This window comes from Equus asinus, chromosome 15 (genome assembly GCF_041296235.1).
Source record: "Equus asinus isolate D_3611 breed Donkey chromosome 15, EquAss-T2T_v2, whole genome shotgun sequence".
NCBI classification, from domain to species: Eukaryota; Metazoa; Chordata; class Mammalia; order Perissodactyla; family Equidae; genus Equus; species Equus asinus.
In genome coordinates, this window is record NC_091804.1 from 5,050,733 (window position 1) to 5,074,503 (window position 23,771).

The following is a 23,771-nucleotide window of genomic DNA, read 5'->3' on the forward strand; positions in this document are numbered from 1 at the left end:
AACAATGAATAGGAAGAAACTAGAAATGAGCTTGATTTGAACTGAAATTTGGGGGCAGTGCAATGAGGACGGAGCATTTTTGTACCATATACAGGCACGTTTTCAGAACCACATCCTCTTCTCATTTATGAACCAATTTTGCTTTTGAGGAATCCCTGTGCCTGTCTGTTACCACTTTAACAGATGAAAACATTTTTCATTTATTCACGGTGTTTTTTATTTTTTGGGGACAAGTACAGTCAAACCCAGATGAGCCAGTCAGCTTAAACTAAGAAATTGAAGTGAAGTCTCCTCTTCCAAGCAGCAAGCCAACTGGAAAAATTGACCCTGAGCGGCTTAAGCTCCCACAGTGCACTTAGGACCCAATCAGACCCTCTCGGCCAGCAGTGTCATCAAAGCAGGGCCTTGGGCTCCTGCTCACATGCATATGCACAATCGGAGGAATTAGGGGCTCCCAGGTTTTCTTTGTATCCTTGCAACAAGGGGCTTTGTTATTAATGCAAAGGGAGAATAACCTGAACACTGTATTCATTCCACACTCTGTGTAACAGCGCGCCGCCCTCCTTTCTAGAGGGAAGGCCTCTCATATCAGCCTTTAAGTCCTGGATATAAGTAAGAGATGTGCTAAGTGGGAGTGGCCTGTGCCCAAAGATGCCCTCTCCTCAGACTCTCCCTGCCCCTGCACTGTTGCTTGTCACCCAAGGCAGCCACAGAGGGGCACACTGGCTAAGTGAGCGGGCTTCTATTCATGATGCACTGTCACCCCCAAATGAGGAGATACGGTCTTTTGTGTTAGGCTAATAATGAGTGCTCAGCTTTTTAAAAGAGGTTTAAAAAAATTTTTTTTTTTCCAATCAGAAAATGTTATTTTAAAACACCACCTGCCTCATATCTATTCTGCCCATTACTTGTATTGATGATGCCCCATGTGTAATAGGTATTTGAGCTGCTTTTTTACCTAGCCTTATAGTTTGCGTTCCTTTTAATTCTTTCCTTATTTACCAGCAATAAGTAACCAGTGTGAAAATATTGGCTGCAATTAACACACACACATTGGGATGAGGGACTAGGGTTGGGGGGCTGGCAGAGAGGCCTTTCAAGGGTTAACTGGAACGGGCACCCTCCACTGCTGGGAGGGACTGATGTAATCACTGCAGCTCACAGCCAAGTGCATCTGTTCACCATGAGGTCATTCTTCTGCATGCTAATGATCTGGAAAATCAAGTCTAATGTTTGACATTATCGGAAAGGATATAAATAGTATAAATCTTTACTTTTGGAAGCTACTCTTAGAAAACAAAGAAACTTTATCTTGGACTTCAGGTTTTTTCCCAGAACTGCTTTAAAGATTGTATCTGGACCTTAAAATCTTGGCGGAATCCACTGGTGTCTGTTGATAAATGAATCCCCAAATCACTATTACAATCACAGCTAGCAATTTGGTAGTTGAGGACTATAGGTATGTATAATTTGATGTTGCCTTTTAAGAATTTCCAAGTACCTTCGTCAGAAGTTGATAAAGATGGATTTTTCTGAAAGAATGTCTGAAACCAAGTTACATGAGTGGTTCTTCTTGAATTGACTGCGTTTGCTGAAGATGCCAACACTGTTTATGTTTCCCTTCTACTTTAATACTGCTGAAGGGAGCCAGCAGAGGGAGCACAGATCTTTGTTTATTTCTAAGCCCTACATAAACACAGCATTTGATTTCTCCAAGATATGGTCAGAAACACTTTCTCCTTCATGATAGGCTAGATTGTAAAGGCTCTAGGATTTAGAACAAGTGGGAGAAAATTCCTCACTAGGCTCCATGAGATTCTGCCACTTGTAATGTAGGTCATATTTGGAGCTTAAACCAGATTAGTCTCAGTCAGTCTCAGGATGCTGCTACCACTGCTGCTATTGTACAAAACTGCACACTTTCGTCTTTCACACTCAGGAATTGCACAGGTGCCCTCTTGCTCACCTACCTGATAAAAAAGACTTTTATAATTTTTTTCTAGAAAAAGTCATTATATTAACTTCACAAAAACTATCAGAAGACTCTGCCTGATGTCACTGGGTCATTCTGGTGGCCAATAAAATCTCTTCATAAGACTGTAGACATGTTACACATTGGTCCTAAAGTGAATCTGGCATGTCGATGCTACACAAACTACTTTTATACCTCACCAGCCTTTGCCTGGAGGAGTAAAGCTACACCCAGCATTCGCTTGCTAAGATCTTCGAACCAACCACAGTGGTTACATGTGCCAGGATATTGCAGGCTGTTCATTCTGCATACAGATCCTGATACACCATTTCACTGGGCAGTTAGCAATCAAGTTGATCCCCAGAAACAGCACAAGGTAGACCCCAACTCTAACCCCAAAAAGAAGAAAGATTGTCCACATTGATTGAGAGTGGTCATGTCACAGAGTCATTCAGTGTTTCCTTTCTCTCTCTGTCTCTTCCTCGCTCCTCTCCCTTCCTCCCTCCCTCCTTGTTAAAGTGGTCTTAATAAGGTTTTTATTGGTATCACTCCTTATGTATTTACCTTCCTCATAAATTTGCCAAAACCAGCAAAGAACATCATAGAATGTAGAGCTGGAAGGGGCTTCAAGAGATATTAAGTATGACCTCTTCACATCAATTTTGAGGCACAGGAAGACCAAGCCATGAAAGGACAACAAAGGCCGTGGGCAAATGACAGCAGGGCCAACTCAGCCCTCACCCCTCATTCCACACTCTCTTTTCTTCCACAAGGCAGAGTCAACGCAGGTATTAGTGATGTCATCAAAGGCTCAGCTGGTTACCAACTCCCCTACTTGGTGAACTGTCACCAAACATTGGTTGTCATTTACGTTGGTCACAGAGTTCCTAACTAGCCAATTATAAGAGAATTTTTAAATGCACACAAACCATGTAGTGTCTCTCATACAGCCTGCTCAAGAAAGCTGTACCTTCCTCGTTTTTCTCGTGAGCCAAGTGTGCTCATGAGACTTCAGAAAGTCTTCATGAGATAAGAATAAAGTTTGGGAAAGACATTAACATGACCAGAAACATAGCAGAAACTCAGATTACAGAACTTCATATATGATGTTGTGGTTATGGTTATTCCTATCAAGGTGACAATTTATAAATTCATTAGCCAGTACACTCATGTGATTGTGATAGTGTGTGGGGTTACCTAGTAGTTGTGGCTGCAAAATCTTTTAAGGAGTCCTCTCATTCCCTCTTCTAACCAACTACGTTGAACAGATGAGGGAATTGAAGCCCAGAATATACAGTGATTCATTTAGTCAACAGACGTGCATCACAGGCTTCCACATGCCCCTGGTAGGTCAGGCTTCAGGGGTTCAGGCAGATCAGCCCAAGGCCTAGAGGGCTTCTAAGGTTCTGGGGGGCTAGAAACACAGCCCAGAGCCTGTGCAGCCACACATCACAGCTGAACCCTGGAGTAAAGGCCAGTAGCAGTGCCCATCAGCAGACCTTTGACTCTTCACTTCCCATTGCCAGGGCTGGCACACTTTCCTCCATTGGTACTTAATACAGCCCAGACTTGCCTTCCCTTGCTTTTCCTCCTCACACACGGCCAGTCCAGTCTCTCAAATTCCTCTGTTTTCCTGTCCTCCCTTGCTCAACAAGGGAACAAGAACCTTCCACCTGGAGCCTGCCTCCCCAGCTGCCTTAGAGGCTCCTCACGGGGAGAATGTATTCTCAGGAGAGGCCTGGGTTCTGCAGATAGCCAGTATCTTCCATGCTTCAGCACGTGGCCTCAGCCAAGTTACCTGTCACTCTGTGGCTCAGCGTCTGATTCTGTAAAACATTCCTGACAATAGTACTTCCTTAAAGTGCATTCATAAGGATTCAGTAAGCGAGTATGTGTGAGAGATGAGAACAGCGCCTGGCACACAGGGCGCCTTCAGCAGATGATCATTCTGCTATCATCCTCGCCTCCCACCAGCATGTCCAGGTTTCTCCTCACTCCGTCCTGTGCAACCCTCTGCCTCTTCCTGCGCATCTTCCTTCTGTCTTCCATGGTGAACATGTTCCTCCCCATTTCTTCTCTCTCGTCCTGGAATCACTGCTGCCTGCCTGTCACCCTGTCTCCTAGAATGAGAAGTGCAGGCCGGGGACCTTGACACGTAGAAATGCTAGCCCAGGGCCCACCCTTAGCTGACAGTCCCATAAATCAGAGCCACGGCTGCTGGCCTTTTATTAATACTAGTTAAAGACCAGGATCGAATCTCAGAACTCCATTCAGATCATCTAGAAGTTTCCCTTAAATACAAGCTCTCTATGTCACTGTCTGTTCAAGAACTCAGGATCGCCCCACTCTGCATCCTCAGCACGCTTTGCTGTTACCACGCACCCTGCAAACAACTGCCCGCCCCACACAGACACTTCTTCCCCTCAGTAATCCCTCCCAGACCCCGCCCAAATCTTCCTCCCACGTAACCCACTTAATTCTGACCCCCGTGCATATGACACTTTTTTTTGAAACCTAAAATGTATTCTTCCTGAAAAGATGATGAAACATCCATAGGAATTTTTTTAACTACCCGTGCTCCCATCACCTGAACCCAGTGGTGCTGGCTCCAGCTGCACACTGGATCACTTGTGGAGGCATAGGGATCCTGATGTTGTGTCCCTCCACCAGAGATTTGGGTTTATTGGTCTGGGGTGTGACCTGGGCATGGGGACTTTCTTTTGAAAACTCCTGAGGGCATTTTAATATGCAAGCATGACTGAGAACCACTGTCCTAAATCAAGGCATCTCTCTAATGTTTAGGTCCTCGTTTTAGTGCCATCTAACCTGTCGTTACTTATATCTTGATTTTTCTTAGCATATGTCTTTGTCCTCTGTGTGTGTGTTTCTTCTATCTATAATAGGCTGTAAATTCTTTAGGGAACGATGCATATAATTTCTTTCTTATAACGTGAACAACAGTAAGAGAAATGCAGACAGAAAAGACTCAGGCGATTGCTTTAAGAGGTACAGGTGTGTCTCCAGACCACAGATGTGTGCTGCGCCTGATGCAAGATGCAGAGCAAACACCTGTAATTGTTTCATCTGTCTCCCTCCCTTCCCGGTCTCATAGTGTAAGGCCAGTGATGAGCAATATGGCCAAAACTGGGTGTGGAGAAAGGTGGGGGAAGCCAGAAGCCTGGTTATCCACAGACTGGATAATGCAGTTTGAATAACTGAAACTTGATTTGAGATGCTTTTGTAAATGCTGTCGGGGGTATTAAAGAGAATTCTCAGTTGTCCTGGTTAGCACCACATTTTGCCTCATGCTTGTTCATCCCTTTTTCCTCTTAACACTCTTTTACTCTCCTCCATGTAAGCTCTGGAAGGGGGAAGAAAGAGATGAAACAAACATTTGTTCCATTTGATCCTCTAGAAAATGATGGTGCTACCTGTCAAATGTTGCCATCTCTGAATTGGCCCTCCCCTCTCCTCCCCTAGGCCGCTGCCACCAAGCAGGACTGTGCTGGGCATTTTAAGGGCACAGAGGCTCTGGAGACCTTGTGCTCTGTCTCTCCTCTTCCGGAGCTTTCAGTCTCGTCAGGCAGAAGCAGATACTCGTGAACCACCAAAAATGGCTAATTGTTAATAATCCCAGATTAGTTAGCTCCAAACTATAATTCCATGTCAAAAAGATAACAGTTCAAAAACAAAAAAAAGATACAAACAGCCAATGGTTTGGGTCAGTTGGGTTGAGATTTCCCTGAGATGGGCCATGCCATCTGCCTGTGAGCCTGGGAGAGAATGAAAACTTGCTGAATATGTATTAGATATACTCAGCATCCTTCCAGTTGCTTTTGAACTTTCCCACATTGGCTAAGAGTTGGGACATCTGAGAGCTGGGAGGCCTGTGGACAAGAAGAGGAAGACGAAGGATAGTAAATGTGGGAAGAGCGGAGAGGAGGAGGTGACTCCTTTCAGAGCTGACATGGGGACCCTCCTGCCCCTGGGACTTGTGCAGAGATCGGGGGTGTTCACAGGTTCCCAGAAAAATAAGGGACCTGAGATTATTCATTCTAAAGTATTGACATTACATTTAATTTGTTCCTTTGGAAGAACTTGAAGATACTGCTTTTTCTATGAAATGCTGCATTGAGTTAGTTTTGGTCTCTCAGTCTTTGCTGGGTTTTAAGTGCAAGTGGCATCTTCCTCCCTGCCTAACTGTTGATTACAGCTCCGGGGACACGAGCAGTTGCCAAGAGATGGGCAGCAGGTACCAAGAATTTTTCTCAGCGACAGTTTTTGGAAGTGACTCTTAATTAAAGCTTATTTGGAATAACTTTCAGAATTTGTTTCAGAAGAACCTGGAGCTTCTGACACCCAGGTTCACATTCCTTGTAAACCGTGACTGTGACCTTCATGGTCTTCTGGATGTCCCAGGTAGAAGTTGTACAACCTCAGCCATTAGGGTGGTTTCCTGGAAGACTCAGTGGTTTTGCTTGAATTTCTATTTAGCAACAACCAAACCAAAGCAGAGGCCAAAAGGAACCTCTCTTACTAGCGTTTAAGTCTGCTGATGAAAAAAAGAAAGAATATTTTATACTCTCCTTTTCCAGAAGGATATATGATGATAACCAGGAAATAAACCTCTAAATAGCATAATGAAGAGAAAAGCTGGTTCTTCTTTTCCCGTTATCTTTTCAAGTCCCTCAAAGGGCTGAAAAGAAAACCCTTAAAAATGGGAAACATGCCAGTCAACTGTATAAAAAAAAAAATACATAAAGTATTTACAGCATTGACATGGCCATGTCATTTCTCAACAAATAAGAAGGCTAGTGGCATCATTGTGAAAAGTGCTAAGAAAGAATAAGCAAAAGGCTATTTTTCGACCACTTCAAGACTATGAGACACTAAGATGCCAGATGCACAGAGAACACATCTACCTACCTGTGCCCCACACCAGGTCCCTCTTCCCGCCCCACAGTGCTCAGCATTACCTGTGGTGGGAACCTTGGCCCACACCATCCCCCAGCATCTCTGTTCTCATGTGAGATGGCCTGAGGGTGAGGAAGCCACTGGGGTCTTCCAGGACTCACTGGTAAAGTCTCGTCCTCCAGCCCTAATCGCAGACAGAGCTGAGAAGCGCATACTGCCCTTCCGTTGCTGCTGAAGGATGTTAGTGCAGACTCTGCGGCAGGCAGTCCCAGGGCCGTGCATGGTAGTTAGGGAAACCCTGCTCCCTGGCTACGTCCCTAGGGCTCCAAGGAGTAGCTAGAGAAACCGCCCCACTCCAGTTAGCACCAGAGCCCTCCATAACATCTGGGCCTGCGGCTCTCCAAGGCCAGGCGCTCCTGACCTGGGGGGTGGGGGTGGGGTGGTTAGACGACCCAAGAGCTTCTGGGGTGAGTCCCAGAGGAAGGGGTCACCACAGAGAAGAAAGGAAGAAGCCGGAAATGGGGCTCCACAGGCCACTCTGCTCTATCGCAGTTACCCAAAGCTGGCAACTTGCTAGAGGCCATATTGAGATATTAATACTAGTCCTGGGAGCACACACGCACCTTTGGTACAGCTTAGGTAGATGAGAACGCAGCTTTACCCTGGACATCACATCAACCCTGCGAGGGCCGAACCTTCAGCATGCATTCCATAAACATTTACTAAATACTTCATATGGAAGACACACAGATGAGCAAAACCACAGCAGCTCCACCCTCCCTGAGGCTTCTCCTCTAGATAGGCAAGAAGGACGCTCGTTTCCTGGCAGGCGCTGAGGAGAGCTAAGAAGAAAAAGACAGCAGGACGGAGGATCAGGGGTGCTGCTGAGAAATGTACACTGGATGAGGTGCCCTTTAAAACAGGGAGTCAGGGAGGGCCTCACTGAGAAGGTGATATTTGAGGAAAGACTTGAAGGAGGCGAGGGAGCAAGCCACTTAGCATTTGGTGGGGAAGCGTTCCAAGGAGAGGAACAGGAAGCACAAAGGCCCTGAGGCAAGAGCTTCCCTGGCCTGTCAAGGAACAGTGAGGAGTCTGCGTTGGTAGGGCAGAGCAGCAAGATGGGGAGGAGGAGGCAGGTCAGAGCGACCTTGCAGCCGTGCAGGCAGAGGGAGAGGCCTTGGTTCTTACTCTAGTAAGATGGGCAGCTACTGGAGGGGCGTAGGCAGTGCGGTGACATGATGTGAATTTTGTTGTAACGGGTCACTGTGCTTCTGTGGGTAGGATATACCGTGGGAGGGCAGGAGGAGGACCAGTTAGATAATACTTCATCGCCACGTATTCCCATCCCCTGGCGCACAGCAGCCATGTAATGCATGTTTGACTAGTGAATGAATGTTGTGGCGATTCAAGAGATGTTCTCCCCAAACATTCCCAATGGGGGCCCACTAGAGGGGGTCCCCTCACACCAGTGCCGCAGAACGCAGCCCCTAACCTGGACTGCACAGGTGAAGGGAGCATGGTGCCACCCGCCTCTTTATAGGGGAAGGTTTGCATGGTAGGAGGAAGGTGAAAAGGAGATGGACAGAACTCCGACCTGCAGGCACATCTCCCCACCTCGTTAAGACTGCCAGACTCACGCCAGAATTCAGTGGCCTTGAACCCGTGCGCTGGCACGCAGAACCATGGCGGATAACTATCCCTGGTGCACAGAACACTGCAGAGAGGAAAATGGCCCCCAGTATCCGAAGAGCTCGCGTGTGAGGCTGAGCTTCCTTCGCATTGTTTCACTTTTGTAAAAATGATCTCTAGGACAACCTGTGAACAGTAGTAGCTCTTTACATATGTGTGGAGATTTGCAGCTTACCGCACACTCTCCTCACAGTCTGCTTTCTGTAGGGCACGATTTTTTTCTTTGGCAGTATTGGAACTGAGAGCAGCTGGTTTTTTTCGTGGTCAAGTGGCCAAGACTAGGGCTCAGGCCCTTAGGTCTTTCTGTTCCCAGACAGGACTCACTGCCCTACCTGAGAGGCCCTGCCTTTTTCGGTGCCTGCTCGTGGGCTGGAGGGGAGGAACCCTTCTTTTGTGGCAAAGGTAAAATGTGACTTCCCAAAGGCAGAAAGGTCTGTTTTATAGATGGCCTGTACAATTTTTACAGTGGCAAACGCACACCCACTGTGACACAGGTAACCGAGAAATTTAACTGAAAGTTAACCAAAGTGTTTCTACTTCAGGATGCAAATTGAGTACCGTAGAAAGAATTCACATATAGAAAATATCTTAATTATGGACTAGAATGTCTTCCTTAATTTCTGAAGACAACAGGACAGCTTGTATCAGTGAAACTACCAGATGGTTCCACTGCTTCTTTAATGTCTGAAGACAACTCAGACAAATACCTAGAACTCACTGTCCTCCCACAGGTCACCACAGACCTCGCTGCGCCTGCTAACATCTGCTACGTTTCCTTAGCTGTTGATTGTTAGGGAGTTTAAAAAATAGTCCTGAGCTACACACAAAATCCCAGTGTGTCCCGGGGAGTCACACTGTAATCCCACCTTATACTCTTGAGGTTTTTTATGACAGATGAATTCAAGTTGCAATAAACCCAAGAGACAACGCTGAAGAGAAGAGAAGAGGGTTGCCTGAGGGGTAGCCCCATTTTCTTTGCTTTGAGGATAGTTAAAGTCTGTAGCGTGAAACAGAGGGAGAGTTGCTGGTGGCATCTGCTAACCTTCACAGCCAGCCCTGTGCCCCTGCCTCCCAAGGTGCCCACAGGGGATTTTGTTTTCCTGGAGCTCGGAGGCCCTTCTGTTGTGTCACCTTCGGAAAAGTAGTGGCAGTAGTGCGCCCAGACCACCTTCTAGTCGATTTTGCCATTTTTACAAACAGTGTTATCGAGATTAATTCACATACCATACAGTTCACCCATTTGAAGTAAAGAATTCAGTGTTTGTAGTCTATTCACAAGGTAGGGCACCCATCACCACAATCTAATTTTAGAACATTTCTTTTCTCCCCAAAGGCCCAGTACATAGTTGTATATCCTGGTTGTAGGTCATTCTAGTTCTTCTATGTGGGACACCGCCTCACGATGGCTTGATGAGCAGTGTGTAGGTTAGTGCCCAGGATCCAAACTGGCAAACCCCAGGCTGCTAAAGTGGAGCTTGTGGACTTAATCACTTGGCCGTGGGGCCAGCCCCTAATTTTAGAGCATTTTTATCCCTCCTAAAAAATAAAAAAATAATAGAGCCCTGATGGCCTAGTGGTTCAAGTATGGTGCTCACCGCTTCAGTAGCCTGGTTTCGTTTCTGGGTCACAGAACCATACCACCCATCTGTCAGTTGCCATGACGTGGTGGTGGCTCACATAGAAGAACTAGAACAACTTACACCTAGGATATCCAGCCATGTACTGGGGCTTTGGGAGGGGGAAAAAAAAGAGGAAGATTGGCAATAGGTGTTAGGGCAAATCTTTCCCTGCAATAATAATAATAATAATAATAATAATAATAATAAACCCACTAGTAGTTGATCCCCATGCCCCCTATCCACCCCCAGCCCTAAGCAGCCACTAGTCTACTTTCTGTCTCTACGGAGACATTCTATTCTGAACATTTCATTTGAGTGAAATCCTACAATATGTGGTCTTTGGTGACTAACTTCTATCACTTAGGATGTTCTCAGTGTTTGTCCATGTTGTAGCCTGTATCATTATTTTACTTCTTTTTCTTGCCAAATAGTATTCCATTATAAGGGTAGGCCACATTTTGGTTGTCCATTCATGAGTTGAAGGACATGTGAGCTATTTCTACTTTTTGGCTTTTATGAATATTGCTGCTACAAGCATTTGTGTGCTATTTTCCCATTTTGAGATGTGGATTCAGTCTGGTAAAATGAACAGCCTACCATGACTAAGTTGTAACTGAGATCTTGATATTCGTGTTCTCTGAGACAGTGAGAGGGTCTGGAAACCTCCTTCTCCATGAGGGCCTTAAAAGAAAGTTGACACCAAGATATTAATTTTTAATTTATAATTTAGTTAAATTTAGTCATAGATCAATAAGAGTACATTATAGTTGTGGAAGGGAAGAGAAAAATACCCGAAAAGTTTTTTCATGAATGTTCCACCCGCTCGCTTAGCCCCTCACACAGGTCCATATGCACATGCAGGCACACAATACATGCACTCTCTCTCTGCCTGCCTGAGAGAGAGTGGTCCAGCTGTCCTAGCTTTCTGCTTCGGAACCAAAGTTGATGAGCAAGACCAACAACCAAAAAGAGTAAGCTGAGCCCAGAGCCAGGGCTGGGGCCAGGACACAGCCACTGCTGCTGGGTTGGAAATACTGGAAGCCATCCTTGGGCCATTTGGAAATGTTAATTAGGCTGGCTAATTCCCACTGGTCTTGGGTTGCCAGTGTTGAGTTGAGTGTGTAGGCTTACCCCATCCACTGCTGCACCTGTTCCCTTCCTCAGAGCCATTCCAAGAGGTCTGAATAGCCCAGACAGCTCTCTGATCTCCCGCTCTGTCCGCCTTCCTGCTGGGAGGATATTTAGCACTTGCCTAAAGCTGGAACCCTAGTCCACTATTTCTCTCCCTCATCCATGCCAGCTCTCAAAATCATTCCCTTCCCTAATTATCTTGAACCAGTTAATCATTTTCCACACTGACTGTTCAGTAACAAGGACCCAGGGAGAGGCAGCCACTTTTCTTGTCTGACCCTGCCCAGCATTATCCCAGGTGGCAGTTCTGGATGTCAGCCTTTCCTCCGAGAGAAGCAGCTCGGTTCAAATCCTTGCTCTTTTGCTCCCCTAGTGAGTACAGCCAGAGAAAACATGCCATAAAAAGACCCACCAGTTCTTGAAAAACCTCCACTAGGCCGAGCTGTGCAGAACACAGCAAATCCCCAACCGAGACTATTGTTTCCTGTGTTTTCTTAAATCCTTGCTGATACCCAGAGCATCAGAGAAGTCACAGGAGACCAAAGATGTAAGGCATCTTTCTCCAAAAGCGACTTCCGGATTCTTGGGGCTCCCACTCTGCATCTGAGCTGCTAAGTGGCCGCAGTGTGGCCCGTCAGTATCTTGAGTTACACTTCAAGGGCTCTCCCCAGAGGTGTCTCACTCAGCTGCTCTTGGATGCGAGCTGGGCTGACTCCTGATCCCCAGCACCACTAATGTATAAGAAACACCTTGAATTAAAGACACCTATTAACCCTACCATTTAATGTTCCTCAACCTTTTTCTCATTATTGCCTCACTGTGGAACCTTCTAAGACATGTTTGTTCCCTTTATCCCCTCCCCTGAAACACCACAGAAATACTGTGTGTCTGTTTATTCACCATACTTCTATCTGAGCTTTATAGATATAAAGAGTAAGATATTGTTCCCCCCCAGGGGTGATATCATCCTGTTAGAAGGCATGCCGTAACTCCTCCACGAAAGGCCGTCAAAGGCAGGAGCCTCTCTGCTGTGTTCACTGCCGTAACCCGGAGCCTAGAACAGCACCGGGCACAGATCAGGGGCCCAGCAATGAAAGGATGACATAGTTATGCTTTGTGTCTCTCCCCCACACCTGCAGGCATCACATGCCTCCTATTCTCTTTCCATGCCTCCTCTCCAAGCACAGTGGTCTCTTCTGGTGCCTTCCAACACTGCCCAGTTGGTTGGAACCTCATGCTTGCCCCCAGGGATGTATCAGGAAGCTGACAGCCCACTCCTCTGTTCCAAGAATGGGGCCCCCACCCCTTGGTAGCATTGCCTGTGTGTCAAGGGCAAGTGACATTCGAGCCCCATGGAATAATTAAGGCAGCCCCCAACTGTCTGTCTTTGTATCTCCTTAACTCAACCATGGATTGGCAGTTATCGAGACATTCTGTTTGGTCCAGCACACCACACCAGGCTGCATCTGGGGACGCACTGGGGAGAGGAGCAAACCAGTCCTCATCAGCAATTACAAACAAGCCCTCCATTGTTAGCTGTACCATCTGTTTTCTTGGTTTCTACCAATCCAGTGCCTGTACGCCCAGTATAACCGGGGCTGAGGGGGCAGCCGGGGAGGGAGACCAAGGAGCCCCTTCATGAAGAGACCCTTTGCTCCCACTGGAGAGGGTCAGTAGCATGGTGCCCTGAAAAACTGAACTTCCTCAACTCCAGGAAGACCCACGCAGGCTTCCTGTATGTTTGCATCTTCCATAAGAGGAAACGGCCCCACAGCACAGTGCATTGGGGGAAAACAGGAAATCTCGATAATCACATTATCTAGAGGATCCACGGAAAACATTCTAGTCTGTTACCAACAATCACCACCAGCCCAAGAACTTCTTGTGCCCCTAGAGCACAATCAACATGTAGACAAGGAGCAGTTAACAGAGGTTGGAAATCAAGTAAAACAGGATGCTACAGGATCATCTGTGATCGCTTATTTATCCTGAAATTCTTACCCCAAATAATTTTTTTTTGGAGGGAGAGGGAATGAGTTTTCCTCAGCAGATTGGAAACTATGGCTTCATAGACGTCCACATTTCTTTCAGAGAGCCCCACCTAAGAGTATGGCAGTGGTCCTTCCTCTGACGGCATTCTGAACCACCATCTTAGAAACTGGCCCTGGCCACTGTGCCAGCCTTGGCAGGTGGGGTCAGCAAACAGTCCAAGTTTACACCTGTGGCCATGCACACAACAGTCTGTGTCACTGATAAGTGTCCTTTGTGCCAATTTGATGGTGGTCCAGTGACGCTGAATTCAGGAGTGTTGTGGCGTTTGGGGTGAGGAGCTATTGCCTGATGCCAACAGAGGCTGCGTTTGCTAAGGCAAACCGACATAGGAAATAGGATGGCTGTGGGAGGGCTGGGGGAGTGGGAAAACTTGTCACAAGGTTGAAAAGCTCAGATCCTCTCTCGGGTTTGGGGTAACTGCTAAGATCCACTGCTCTGTGAGGGTGACCTTGTGTCCCATTTCACCACCGAGGGTCCCCTTCCCAAGCCACCCTCTGCACAGCACACTGTATACTTCCTCCCAGTCTGTCACATTGAAGGTGACACTAGTACTGAATTAACACACTGTGTACCACTCAGAAACCTGAAAATGAAACTTGAGAGACATGTAACATGGCCCGCTTAAAGGGTATCAATTATTTTTTCAGGTCATCCTTTGAATTCTAAATGCTTGTCTTGAAAACTCTTATCTTTGACCATATTTTAGACCCAATCAGTCAGGAAATATTGGGCAGCAAGGAGAGGATACAGTGGTCCATGCTGCCCAGTGCCTGTAGGGCTCCCAGCAGCATCTGCGTCATACATCCTAGGAACGCTAATGTCTGTTCATGTCGCATTTATCAATGTGACCGCAGCTAGAATTCTGTCCTGCCAAGTCGAATTTTAAGTGAATTTTCAGTTTGTAATGATCTCCAACGCTGCGGCAGCACTCAGGCAGCCCAGCAGTAATGGATGGTTAGCACTATGTTCATTGTCACGTTGGGCTGTGGGTGCTGGGCTTGTATTCATTTGGTATTATGTTCTTTTCCTTCAGATTAAAATACATAAAGGTCTCATTGCAATATTTGAGCAAGGTAAGACTGACATGCAGCAGATTTCCCCAGGCAGCCTGCTCTGAGGGAGGGTGTGTGAATTCACTAACAGCCTCCCTCCACGGCTAACACCGCGCTGAAATGCCCCTCGGGTTCCTTGCCTCCACCTCCCTCCCCCCGGGGCCCTGCCTGCACTCCTGCCCCTGCATGTCTGCGCTGCCCGGGGAAACCCAGCCTCGCCTTTCTTCTGCCCCGTGCTGTCTGGGCGGAATCTGACACCAACACCTGCCATCCCGGAAAATGTCTTTGTCGCCCGCCCTTTTGTGTGTGAGGCTGCAGGGAGCCAGTGGACCCGGGCCGCCTCCTTTTTTGTTGCCCAAGCCGGAGGAGCAGGATCTTGAGATGGGCTGATAAGACGAGGCACGTGCTGGGCCGGCCTCTGACCGCTCGCCTTAATGGAGGCCTCTGAGAGGGGAGGGCAGGTTGTCCAAGGGGCTGCTGAATGGAACAGCTGGGGGAGGAAGAGCAGACAAAAGCTAGGGGAGTTCAGAGGGTGGAGAACCCGGGGATCGGCTGCGGTTTAGGACCCAGAGGGCAGGCCGGCCGTGGCAGGTGTGACCCCCGTGGGCCTCTCCTTCTGCCCAGGTTGGGGTTTACGTCCTTCCCCCCCGTGGCATTGCTGGCTGGAAACCCTCTAGGGTGGCCCAGGCTGTACCCACTCATGGGCTCACAGGTGGAAGGGAGATCAGATGATGATGATGATAAAAATAATAATAATGGAGAATACCAGTGAGTGAGCTGTCATTTATTACACTATCGCCCACAGTCTGCGTGGCACAGAGGGCAGTCACTGTCTCAGTAAATATGGAAGTGGGATGTGAGGGTCCAGATTTTTTGGTTTATCCAAAACAGCGCCCCCCTCCACCAGGCATGGGCTTTACACCTACAGGCCAGACGAGCAGCCACTACCCTCTGGCCCGCTGCCCTTTCTTTTCCCCTCAGCCTCAGCTTTGGCCCACTCCCTGAATTGTTCCAAACTGGGCTCACTGACGTCAGCCCCCAGAAGCGACGTGACCCACAAAGCCTAGGTGCTCTCTTTGGGTGGGACGGAGCAGGGCTTTTCAGTCCCCACCAGCAGCGGGAATTCATGCAAAGGTCTTTATTTTCTGGGCCCCCCAATCCATTCATGTCCCCCTGCTCCCGCCCCAGAAGCAGTGAATTGGGACTCAAGAGTCCTTTGAACAGACCCCCAGCTTCCAGCACAAGGATAGGCCAAGTGAGTGGAGTGGCTGCCAGCAGCTTGCGAGTGGAATGCCCTCCTTTGTGCTTATTCCACATCTGCTGCCTCCCATCAGTCACCGGGTGCAGCAGGCAGGCAGGAGCCATCCCCAGCTGGGGATGTGCCAGCAGGAAGCTGGGGACTGGAGAAATGCAGGAGGCACCGTAGTGCAGGCTCCTGCTCAGGTGTGACTTTCCCTTTGCCCCACTGGTTGAGGACGCTGCTGTCAGATGCGCAAAGGCGGCTTTGCTGCAGAGCTTCATGCAGCTTGTCAAAGCTGGCGGCACCCTGTCCACCTGCCGTCCTGCGGAGCCGTGAAGTGCTCCCCTCTGTGCCCTCCCTGGGTGGGGGCGGAGGGGTTAAATGTTTCCCCTTCTGATCCAGAATTACTCTTTCACTTAACATCAGATCTTTGAACATCACTTTGTCTCTTTCATTTACTTACTTTTTCTTGGCTTCCTTCTCCCAATTGATCTGATTACAATAGAGAATGGGGTGGTTCCTACTTAATAATGTGAAATCTTATACAATTTGAAGTGAAGTTATTTCAAAATGGAATATTATCTGAAATTAAATCAGGGTCATTCCCCAATGTTGCCCCCACTCCCACCTCCAGCTACCCGGGGATGGAGAGATGCCTGTTACCAGTGCTGTTTCTGCTATGGGTGATGGTATAGCTGTGCTGCCTTTGTCAAAAGCAGCCTGTTTTCAAAGGCAAAAATAGCAGGAGAGAAGCCGCGGCATTTCCTCTCCCTGCCTGACCTTCCTGGGACAGAAGGAGGAGACAGCAGAGCCCCAGCTGTGGGAGTCTTAATGCTGGATTTTGGAACACACTGGGGAAGGTTGGCCTCCTCGGGTCCAAGCATGTCTGCAAGTATAGATTTCAGAGACTCTTCCTAGAAACAATAAGGGAAGGTCAGAAAATGAAAAAAGAGGCTGTCTGTGAATAAGATAACTTACGTAAATTAATTTCAAATGCCATTAATAATAAAAATTTCAAAGGCCAAACTCCTGGAAGTGAAGCATGTTGGGAGGAAGATAGAAGCCTGCTTTTGAGGTTCATTCCAAGCCTGGAAGCTTGGGGTGTAATACAGCAGGGTTTAAAAATAGATTACGAGGGGAAGGGTGATGAAATGATCGTCTCCCTCGCAGAGCGGCCCCCGGGAGAGCAGACTCCACCGGCAACAGCGGCTGGGTGTTGCAGCAGGCGTTCCTGGATCCCTAGGAGCCCAGGCAGCCTGGGGAAGGGGAGAGCTGCAGCCACGCGCACTTCGTTTTACTCTTTTCTCCCTCCAGTGCTAAATAGAGGTGTGCTCATCTGGACTCATTCAGACGGGCAACCTAGTCCTGACCTCTTGTCTCAGATCCTTTGGGGAGTAATCAAGTTGTAACTCACTCTGTAAAGTATCAATATGTAAATACGTCTAAATAATAACCCCCACAGAAATCCACAAAGCTGCCTGTGAGGCTTTACTTGCTTTTTCGTTGACTCTGGACAGTGTGCTTCATTGGCTCCTCCTCCCTTCAATCAGATGCCTTTTCTCTTCATTCTTTACTTGTGGATTGGACAGTAAGGCCGAGTTAATTTCAGAAAGATTCATAGTTTCTTTATGCTTCAGGAAAGTCCAGAGCAAAGACTGGGAAGAAAGACGTTCATTTGCTAATTCTCTCAACAAACATCCTTGCATGTGCCACACAGGGAAGTCGTCAAACCCTCTTCTTGGGGACATGGTTCCATTTCTTGTGAATGCCACACCCCCCCCCCCCACGCACCCCCGTGAATCTGTACCCAGAAGGGCCTCGCCTGGCACCCTGACATGATCTTTCTCTGCTTTCTCTGCAGGGCCCTAGCCGCCAGCCCACCGCATGGCGCCTCTTGGTGAGGAGACTGCCCTACCACGCCACCTCAAACCCCCAAACCCAGAGACTCCAGGACACGTTGCTTTGCTAGCACCCTCAGCAAGTGTGCTTGTTAACGGCCTTGTGAAGTTAGACGTGAACCCCACCGAATTGTTGTGGATTGAACCTTCAAATGAGGCGGTGTCATCTTGCCTGAAACCTCACGAACCTTGGGCTTTGAAGGAAGAAAAGAAAAAGTCACCAACAGAGAGTCTGCCCCGCTCTCCCGTGGGCGTTGGTGTGGCTGGCCCGGGCAGAGCCAGCAGGAGAAGATTCTGGGCTTTCAGGGAGGGCAGAGGGCAGCTGGTTTCTGTACCCGAAGTTACCTCCTCTCATTTATAAACTCAAGTGAGATTAACAGAGGGACCAGCCAAACAACTGTCACATTGTTTGAGGAATGTTCTCTGCATTGATTTTGCTAGTTCTTCCTATGTTAGGATTTGTGATTTACTCAAAAATTTCATCATCATGGAAATTGGCTCTCCCTGGGGTCTTGAGCCCATGAGAAGTTTTACCTCAGTTGCTGAGTGTTTTTCCACCTGGTGCCTGAGGCCCACTAACTGGGGAGAGGTTTTCCTGACCATCCTGGAGGCCCTCCAGGTTGTGACAGTGATGCTCCTGTCACAGAACACTCAGATGGTTCTAGAAGTGCAGGGTCCTGTCCCTGCGAAGTTCCCGTAGGTCAGGAAACCTTCCAAGGCTCTACTCAACACAGGGCCACGTCAGCACAAGGTACCCCCAGCTCGGGCAGTGGACTGAGACGGGCACCCCAGGAATGTCTGTCTGCCTCCGAGAGCTTCCCCTACCCACTGCCGAGAGAGTGCCACGGCAGGGGCCCTAGAAACCCTTCCTGTCACGTGGAGTCTTAGGGTAACAGATTCCAAGCAAGAGACAGGATCCAAGAAAGGCATGTTGAGCCTGTTTGGAAAAAAATGACAAGCTCCCCTTCCATCTGTGCTTGCCCAGCACCCTTGCTGGGGTCTGTGGGTGTCAGCGACAGAGAAGTCAGATAACAGAGAAGTCCTGTTTGGTGCAGGCCCTTGGCCTGTCTCCATAGCAAGCCCTCGGCCCACGACGGAGAGCAGCACGAAGAACACTGCCACTAACCAAGGGCCCAAGAAAGGCTGGCCCATGAGGATGTTCTCCTGCCTCTCCCTGCCCTCTGCCTCTCTACTCTTGTGCCCACTGTCGTTACCCCCAGCCTGCTCTGCTCACCTTTCTGGTGAGCCCACTGAGCCTAATCACCCTGTCACAGCCGCCATTTTCACTGACCTGTCAGTTCTTTCCATCAGCCATGGAGTTGGTTTGGCTGGTACCTGACCTTTGCAGGAGAGACAGGCAGACCCAGGAGCCAGACTTGCCTTGGGGACAAGTGAGAAAGGATTGAGACAGTCATTTCTATTAGAAGGATGGACCTTCTAGTTCTGGAGAGAATTTGTTTTTCTCCTTTATAGAGGGTTGCAAGCAGGGCTGGAGGCCCAGGCCCAGAGACAGAGCAGCCTGAGCACACTCCGAACATCAGAGATCGAGGGGCAGTCCAAACAGAAGACGCGAGCCGTGGGTTGTTCTGTAAATGGCCCGATCTGTTCACTTATTGAGGGGCTCAATGGCAGTATGGAGGGTGACTGAGAGTCACAGCATTTTCCGCTCTGTCAGCAAATGTCATGATTCTTACCTTCCCACCCTCCCCCACTTTCTGATGACTTGAGCTTTCTGGTCAGCATGGTTTGGCCCATATTGCTCAGACTCGAGACTCTGGTCAAGCTGCTTTGTGTGACATTTACAAAGGACCCCGACCTCGTTCCTGCAGAGAAGGGCATCACATGTTCCTGGCTCCAGAGTCCCATGTAGTCTCTGACACAAGTAGCTTCTGGGAGAACACTTCATCTTCAGGCTCTAGAAACCCCCGTTGCAGAATTCTTGGATTTAGTCCAAGTGTCAGAAGTTGGAAGTCACATTGGACTCTTGCTCCATGATTCCATTTTCTCTATGGGAAGCAGTCTTCCTGACCCTGGAGTGGGAAACTCGGTTGTAGGTAGCAAATATCCAGACCTTCCTGTGATCCCTAATGATTTTAACAACTCATGACCCCAGGTTACTGCCAACAGTTTTGTGACTGGAGCTTTCTCTAAGCCGACTCTTCTCAGTAATGACTCTGGTTGGGAGACTTGGGATGGGGGAACAGGGCATCTGGCGACAAGATTGCTCATAATCACGTAGACTTGAATCATTTTGTTATTTGGGGTGGAAAATTGAAATGATCAAGGTTTTTTTTTTTTCACCTAGAAAAGCAAACATTGTGCTTTTGTAATAAATGCCTTTCAGCAGAATTGCAGAGGGTCACTCACCCGGTGGGGACCCGCCTGAGTCACAGTGCTGACTCATCATTAGTAGGGCAGCCATCTGTAAACAAGAGTGGCCCTAATTGGCTCAAAATGGTAAGGCCCGTTGGCTTCCAGGCTGGGCCAGGCCAGCCCCCTCACTTGTCTACACGCTGATGTCCATCTAAAGCAAAGCTGATATTCTGTAGTCTCAGTGAGTAGGTTCTTGTACTTAAAAGAGCATAGTAATTCTACAAAATGACTCTTTTTTAAATAATAAAACCTTAAGTAAACAGAAATGAGGAAATTTAGCTTGGATAAGTGACTGTCCCAGTATCTTCATCCAGTTAAGGCTGCAGCTCCTCAGAGCCGCTGAGAGGATGGGGTGGTTTAAGCCTTGACTTGGTGACAGGGGCTGACCGATGGGACCCTTAGCCTTACAAGCAAGAGATCGCGCAGATCCGTAGACAATGCAAATCACATCCTCCTGACCTTCCTCAGGCGTGACCACCCGTGCTTCCTTTATTGTTATATTTGTATCATCTGAAGGGTTGAGGGGTCCTTTAAAACTTACTGTGATGTCTTATATGTAACTGTGTTACGTTAATACCTAGTAAAGGGGAATGTCCGCACTGAAGGGAAATTCAACGTGAGACAACCATCGTTTTAGTTGCACTCAATATCTATGTATGACATACACATTAAGTGAATGTTTTCAGGTCTACAATATTTAGTACATGTAAATAAGGAAAAAATTTGATAAAATGGTAAATTAAGTTATAGTGTGTCATTTGATTTTTATTTTGCTATCTCTTGTTATTTAATTTTCCTAATGCTCCACATCTAGGTTTATGTCTAGGAGGGATAGGCCTTTACGTATAACCCACTTTTGCAGGCGGGTGTGTGCGCCACGACACACTGCAGCAGAGCGTGCCACGTCCGGAAAAGCACGCTGCTCCCCCGATGACCGCCACTTGCCTCCAGTTTGCCCTCTTTTTCTCTTTAATTCTGATTTACTGTGATGATTTAATAAAGTAGAAACACAGCACTTGAGTGCCATATGTTTCATTTGTTTTCATTATAGTTTGCAGGAAAACAAAGTTTATCCTGGCATCTAACACAGATGGTTTGCGTTATTATCAGATGAAGCTGTTCAAAAGCATTCAAAGCCTAAGTACGTGTCCAAAATGGTAGCCAGTACCAATCGGGAAGTTTACAAATGTGTTCATGTAGAGTTGGCCTCTCAGTTCCTAACATAGAATACTAAGATCCACTCATAAGAACGTTTGAGTCCAAGCTCCATCCATCTCATATTGAAGTCCATCCTGTCTTCATGATTACAAATAGCTGGGTCCGAATCTCCTGTGATTTGTATCCAGGCGCACAGTGGGCCCTGGCCCTGACTCTCATCTCTCCAGGGCAGCTCTCTGCACTAGCCACCCTCCCAGAGGTCTGGAGTCCCTGGCCCTGAGGAGCAAGAGGCCAACTTTGAGGGTTTGTCTTTGTGAGTAAGTGATAGACAAGATGTTACAACAACCTCGTGTTGGTGTGGCTGAAGCAGTGTTGATGGCCCTGCCTCAGGACTCCAACCATCACATTCTGACAACCTGGCCAGGTGGCCTCTACCAGTGTCCTGGGCTACTCCTGTGCTCTGGGCAGCAGGGAGCTTCCAGGACATTAGGCAATCGACCTTTCTAAAATCATCCATTTGTCTGTTTAGCAAATATTTGTTGAGTACTTATCACTTACAAGACATTTCAGTGACCTCAAAAAGGGTCCAGATGCTTTCTTGGTAACCAAGTAGAGCCTGAATCAATTTGGCGCTTTTTTAGCTTTTGACTGGTAGCAAGAACTTGCTTGAAGGTATGTGGTGCTTTTAATACTTGGTTGCTCATAGAATGAAGCTTCACACAGAGTTTTAGAGCTTCCTTGCCTAGAAGCAGTGGTTCCCAGCCTTGTGCATCAGAATTGTTTAGGAAGTTCCACAAGATGCAGAGTGCCACCCAATCCCCACCTAGATTCTGACCCACCAGGCCTGCGTAGGGCCCCAGCATGTCTCTTTTTCTAAGCTCCCCTGTCTCCTGAGGACTCTGACCTGCAGGTAGACTTGGGTTGAGGCGCTTGGAGCAGCCCCATTGTGATGCTTTGGGCAGCCCTGACCTCCCGTCCCGCCTGCGTGTCTACCCTGGAGTGGAGAGAACATGAGCGAGGACTCCCTGAGGAGCAGCTGGGTCCTCTGCAACCACTCAGTGTAGTGTCCCCCTCTCATGATTCCACTTTAGAGATGCCCGTATAACCTCCAGGATCAATTATGGATTCTTTTCGGTTCTAGAAACAATCATTTGAATTTCACAGGATATTATTATGAAAAATCTCATAGAGCAGTTTGTCTTATTTATAACAAAAAGTTGGGGGGGGGGAGGGGGCGGTATTCCAGTCACTTACACTTCCTGTGAAGGATCCTGGTCATCTTCAAAAAATACTCACCAAATTTTAGGCCATACCATCCAAGACCTTCAGCAGAATTCCAAAAAGATTTCAACTCCCAGTGGTTCCAAAAGGACCATCGCTACAAACAGTGCTCTCCTTGGCCTTTCTTGGCTTTTGCTAGGTGCCATAATTTAAAGAAGGACTACCCTTAAAGTACACCCTGGCCATAGTATAATTCTCTAAGTATTCCAGGAAAAGTGCCGGCGTGTGCTATGTTTGCTGCAGTGGAGAATCTCTCTTGGCGATAAGGCTCAGACATTTGTATATTTTCACTTCTGTGCACATTTGAGCTAGTGCATGGTCCTGTGTATGTGTAGAAACTAAACTGAGGCCCCTTTTATTTATTAATAGTTTTGTGTCAAGGGGAACTATTCTCATTTGCTCATCCTTCTGTAAGTGAAAGTGATTTTAATTACGTTTCATTTTCCAAGTCAAAAAGTGAAGGTCATGGAAATGGAACACACGGTAAACTTCATCCCTGTGTATCTGGTTTACCCAAGGCGCAGACTTCTAGTCAGAAAGGTCGTCCCCCGACTTCCAACCACCTCTTTCTATGGATATAGAAGATGCCTCAAGACACTGGCTCACTGGGCTTCCCAGAGGTAGAAAGTGGAGCTCCAGGCAGGAGCTGAGTTTCCTGGGCCCCATTTCTTGATGACACCCCCATTTCACAGCAGTCTCTGTTCTTAACCAGAGCACAGACTGTTTGCTGATAACGTAGTTTCCATGGTTTTTTGGCTACTGTGAAGATTTCCCTAAGGTCAAGTCTGAAGCCACCCTGACCCTCCTCTCACGGACCGGGCACAACACAGGCCAGGATCTGCCAGCACTGGGGAACGTGTTTTGACTGGAGACGCCCACCTACTTTCCCTACGGGCACAGAAGAGGACACTGGAAGTGACTTTTCTCTATGACTCTGGAAACCACTGGATAATACATCTATGAAAAGACAAATTGCTCATGTCCTCAGATGTGAAAAATAGACTTTGACGCAAAGAAACAGGAGCAGGCGCAGCTGCACGTGGTGCTGGTGGTAAGCATGGGCAGGCCTGCCACGCTCCAGGAGGTCCCCCTCTGCTCTCTGCACACACACATCCACAGAGTGACTTAGCACTTGCTACAGTTTGGCCAAAATTTTCTATTCATTGTCTCCTGAAAAAAGTTTTATGTTTCAGGAGTTTAAGAGAAAGAAGGTGAAGACACATCAATGTCCTTACAGACCCCAAGGACCACTCTTGAGTGAAGTGGAAAGAGATTTGCTCCCAAAACCGAGGCCAGAGGGTCCTAGGGTGTCGCCCCCTGCATCTCCAACCACATCTTTGCCCTCAGATAACGTAACAAGACCAGATGACAACCCAGGGAGTCAGGAGCATT

At 47.8% G+C, this 23,771-nt stretch overlaps 1 protein-coding gene across 8 annotated transcripts in view; it reads left to right on the forward strand.

Moving 5' to 3' along the window:
• The window catches only part of RALGAPA2 (Ral GTPase activating protein catalytic subunit alpha 2), a 319,858-nt gene extending 301,241 nt beyond the window's left edge, over positions 1-18,617 (forward strand). For 6 of the 8 annotated variants that reach the window (XM_070485498.1, XM_070485495.1, XM_014855738.3 and 3 more), the window contains one exon: positions 17,531-18,617. In XM_070485498.1, coding sequence (XP_070341599.1) covers positions 17,531-17,538 — 8 coding nt within the window. In that variant the 3' untranslated portion in view covers positions 17,539-18,617. Of the gene's footprint in view, positions 1-14,410; positions 14,451-17,530 lie in introns of all 8 variants that reach the window. The other 2 variants (XM_070485497.1, XM_014855748.3) reach the window with 1 other exon arrangement.
• Positions 18,618-23,771: the final 5,154 nt, after the last annotated feature.